Source organism: Austrofundulus limnaeus, unplaced genomic scaffold (assembly GCF_001266775.1).
Source record: "Austrofundulus limnaeus strain Quisiro unplaced genomic scaffold, Austrofundulus_limnaeus-1.0 Scaffold427, whole genome shotgun sequence".
In the NCBI taxonomy this organism is placed as follows: Eukaryota; Metazoa; Chordata; class Actinopteri; order Cyprinodontiformes; family Rivulidae; genus Austrofundulus; species Austrofundulus limnaeus.
The window spans coordinates 4,248-9,027 of record NW_013952829.1 but is presented as its reverse complement, the minus strand read 5'-3'; the positions used below and the strand labels follow the sequence as shown (position 1 = coordinate 9,027).

Below are 4,780 nucleotides of genomic sequence, written 5' to 3'. Positions count from 1 at the left end.
TCTTTATACAGGTAAACTACTTTTATTCCTGATTTAAACTAGTGATCATGAGCAGCTGTCCTTTTATTTTTTCTGTCAGGCTGTCGGAGCGCTCCTCCTCCTCTGTCCGAAGCTGGTGTGGGGTGAAAATCCTCCACCTCAGACGTTCAGAGATGTAACTATCTGTGATACTGTGGTCACTCTCCATGTAGCATCAATTATGCTAATGCTAGCTACCTGTTGCGTTCTCTCGTCCTGGCCACACCTCCGCTCTCTAACCCCCCTTCCCCTACCCACAACCCCTCCCCTATCCACTTTGATGCATTTTTCAAATTTCGCCTTGGGGCGGAGTTATCTTTTCACAGGGGGGGGTAAGATACACTTTAAGTTGTGCGTACGAGTGATTTAGGAGACTTTGTGATAATCACCAATTTTTTCAGATTCTAAGGTTTTTTTCAGATATGAACAAAATTGTGGTCCAGACCTGTCGTATATTTTACGATCAATCAGTCTGCTGTTATCCAGATGGATTTTTCTCACTAATAACTCCATATTTCATTAGTTTGAAGATATTTTGAGTTGAAAATAAATCACATTCCATAATTATGTTGACAATAGGTTATTCTGTTTGAACTGGAATCAGATTTTAACGTCATAAATTGATTAGATTAAATTAAATTGTTTCAAAACGGGCGGCGAAGAACAAACAAGCCTCATGTTTGCCTGTTTGTTTAATTTAGTGGTGAACATTTTAATTCACCGAAGATCGAGGGGTATTTTTATGAACGGCAAGAGCAGGACGTTTATTAAGTGAGTCTTAACTGAGTCATAGTCGATTAAATTGTAGAAAATTTGTAAACATTTGTAAAGTATATTCATTTCTTTAAGCAAAAAGCAGCAGAAAAGGGATTTTAATGATAAACATGAATCCTTCGTGTCATATTTTATAGCTGTTTTCACAGTTTGTAGCACGTTTGCATATTAAAAACATAATTTTATCAGAATCATATTGGGAATGCAATAACTGAACATTTTCAAAAACAAATTTTCAACCCAACTTTTAAGCCAATGCAGCTGCCATCTTAATAGAAAATCTTTATGAGCAAAGGAAACCTAATCAAACATCTGGAGAGGGGATTTTCAGATGCAGGGGACTTTTCAGTCTGTTGAATACTCCTCATGTTTTTGTTCATGTGCCCAACTTGTGTCAGATTAGAAGGTAGTGCAGCCTGGTGTTACAGATGTTTCAAGCTTGATTGAATTTTAGACACTTCTGAATGTTAAAAAACAAGTTTAGTGTTTAGAATTACTTGCATAAAATCTGATGTAACTCTTAATTAAATATTAATAATTTGTGTTGAAAATCAATACAGTGTCAGTACATCACAATATTTTGGTGTATTGATAATTTTTACACCCTTAGCATTTATTACATATAATCCAATTAATTATTCACATGGCAGCAGGACAGCTTATAAACGATAAAGGTTAGAAGTTTCTGCTAATTTTCACACCCAATGTTTTACTTTGTAGGAAAATGTTCCCAGGATATTTATAGAAGCTGCATGTGGGGGCCTCAGAATGAACAGCATGAATCAGTAAACTGAAACTGTCTTTTCTCAGCTGCCCAGGCGGCTGGTGCACACAGTCTGGCCACACTTTAAATATTTAAATAAAACCTGTGGGTTCAGACTAACTTCTGTCATCAACCTTCTATGACTAAATTTGCTTTAATTTAAAAATAAAAAAAGAAACTGACAATGAGCTTTAACCCCCCAATAAATAAATGAATAAATGAATAAATAAATAAAGTGCAGAAAAGTAAAATAAAAACAGAAGAATTACAGAGTATGGTAGAGTTATAGTTGGTGATTTAGTGCTTTATTTTATTTAATTTTATTTTATGAAGCACAATAAATCAAGGTTTTCATAAAATATTTTACAAAAAAATTATTTTGTTGGCAGATAGTTCCATCTTGATTTCTGATATGTTGTGATGAAATGTGTCCTTTTTTTATTTCTGAAATTTATAATCAAAATGTTATTTGTATTAATCAGTAGTTTAATCAGCAATCTAAATCAGTGGTTTTCCATGTAACAAAATAACAGCTGCAGAAACCTCTGATCGGATTGTGACCTCCAGCTGTCACTGCAGCGGTTCACAGCCGAGTCTGAAGCGGCCGGGATGAGGATCACTGCCTTCAAATCCGAGACCATGGTCTTGAGCCGGAAACCGGTAGCGTGCCGCACGCCTCCGGGTCGAGGAGGAGGTCCTGCCCCAAGTGGAGGAGTTTAAGTATCTCAGGGTCTTGGTCATGAATGAAGGAAGAACGGAGCAGGAGATCGACAGGCGGATTGGTGCTGTGTCTGCAGTGATGCGGGTGCTGTACCGGTCTGTCGTGGTGAAGCGAGAGCTGAGCCAGAAGGCAAAGCTCTCGATTTACCGGTCGGTCTGCGTTCCTACCCTCATCTATGGTCACGAACTTTGGGTAGTGACTGAAAGAACGAGATCGCAGATACAAGCGACCGAAATGAGTTTCCTCCTCAGGGTGTCTGGGCTCTCCCTTAGAGAGAAGGTGAGAAGCTCAGTCATCCAGGAGGGTCTCAGAGTAGAGCTGTTGCTCCTCCATGTCGAGAAGAGCTAGTTGAGGTGGTTCATCTGGTTAGGATGCCTCCTGGACTCCTCCCTGGTGAGGTGTTCCGGGCACGTCCCACTGGGAGGAGACCCAGAGGAAGACCCAGGACACGCTGGAGGGACTATGTTTCTTGGGATTCCCCCAGGCGAGCTGGCCCAAGTGGCTGGAGAGAGGGAAGTCTGGGCCCCTTCTTAGGCTGCTGCCCCCGAGACCTGACCCCTGATAAGAGGAAGGAAACAGACAGATGGACGGAGAAACCTGTGAACTTATATTACTGACATTTGTGTGCAAACTTTGCTATCAACTCTGTTAAACATGGACTTAAAACCATCTATAGTACTACTTTTATTCATTATTATTATTTATTATTAATATTATTATTATTATTATTATTTATTAGTAGTAGTAGTAGTAGTAGTTCAATAATTATGGTGAAAATATTAAAAATAAACTAATTATTTCCATTTAAACAGATGTGTGGAAATCATCTGAGGACCCTCACTTGATGTTTTATGACCCACAGAGGGGTCCCGACCCGAACATTGGGAACCACTGATCTAATTATTAGTATTGTTAATAAATGATTGTTAGATTTCTCTGAACAAAAACCATTCTCGGTCCCTGAATGATCCTGTTTTTAGTCAAAAAGTTGTCTTAAGAACAAGAATTGGTTTTTCTTTTTCTCCGTACAGCACTTACAAATATTTCTTCTTTCAAATGATTTTATGACTTCACATCAAACAATTCTAAATTTCTTAATGAATTTTACATGAAAAATAAAAGTAATTCGAAGCAGCCCTGCAAAGACCTGTCTGAACTGGAGACCGCCGAGGTCACGTCTTCCGTAATGATTCAACTTTTTTTTCCACATTCTGTCTGTTGGCAGGAACAACATGCCGGACAGTCTGAAGCTCAGAACCAAGCTGAGGAAGAGGAGAGGTTCCCGGGCGTACGGCTGCCAGTGCAGCTGGTCCTCCGCGTCAGAGATTACAGACGTCAGAGACCGACCTCAGCTCAGATGGGTCTGTGGCAAACACCAGGACTGATGTCCAACCTTTAACCTCTACGAACTTACAGTTTATTCATAAAGCACAAACATATCTTAAACGACTCAATCACTTAGAGATGATTGTTTTTTGATTTTGCAGTGATCCAAACAACAAATGAAGAAATATATTTTGGAAATGACGTCACATCCTTCAACTAAAACTCCACATGTGTAGATTTGTTACAATTGCACCACAAGCAGCTGATCTGCCTCCATTTGAACATCTCAGTTCAGTCCGTTTTTGTCTCTAGATTTTGCTGCCTCTGGATGATGGAGCTTCTCAGCCCCCCTCCCTACAGAGGGAGCTCATTTCAAAACGCTTGTTCCCTGTAAAACAAATAATCATCTTGGTGTTTTTCAGGAAACAAAACTGCGAAAAGAATCAGGCAATCTGTTTTTATTACTGAACGCTGTGTTCTTTGACAAAGTCACAGTTTGGTTGTTGCAGAACAATGATTCAGTCATGAGTGATGCCTAAACGGGGAGGAGGAACAGGCAGCGGCGGGCCATTGTTTGCATCCCACCTGCTGCGTGTGAGTGCTGACTGCATCACTGTGTTGATGTGCATCATTTCATTAGGGGGCGACCCATTTCCATGCATTAGTATTCATCAGTGAGCTTTAGCTTCAGGCTGACTTTTCACTCAGCGCTGCCTGTGTGTTACACGTGTTTTATCATAGTTTTATCATGGTTTTATCATGTCATCGGGGAGAAGGAGGCGACCGAAGTCAGGAACGTCACTGTTCACATTCAGATAAAAACAACAAAGGCAGCCTTCTCACATCTGTCCACTTGAGGCTTTTTAGAAGGAGCTAAAAAAAATTGTGTGTAAGCTCTGTTGGAAAAAGATGTTCTTTATTTGTTTTGATTCAATAAGCAATGAAAAATGTATTTAATGACATAGTAATAAATGTCCTCTGTGAAGAAGACTCAGTGTAATCGTGTTTTATTTGACCGTATGTTGGTAAAGTGGAGCGTAAAATTACAAAAGTTTGAACTTTTTTATGTGCAATTCTGTGCCTTCAAACAATTAATTATTAGCAAATCCTTTGAAAGAGAAACTTTAAAAGATAATAAAGCACTAATGCTGAGTTAAAGTCATTTGTCACAGCATTTC

General features: G+C 39.3%; 1 protein-coding gene across 1 annotated transcript in view; it reads left to right on the top strand.

The window, feature by feature from the left end:
* Positions 1–4,592, top strand: part of cfap418 (cilia and flagella associated protein 418) — a 21,890-nt gene extending 17,298 nt beyond the window's left edge. Inside the window, exon 6 of the mRNA XM_014024571.1 lies at positions 3,502–4,592. Coding sequence (XP_013880025.1) covers positions 3,502–3,661 — 160 coding nt within the window. The 3' untranslated portion in view covers positions 3,662–4,592. The remainder of the gene's footprint in view (positions 1–3,501) is intronic.
* Positions 4,593–4,780: the final 188 nt, after the last annotated feature.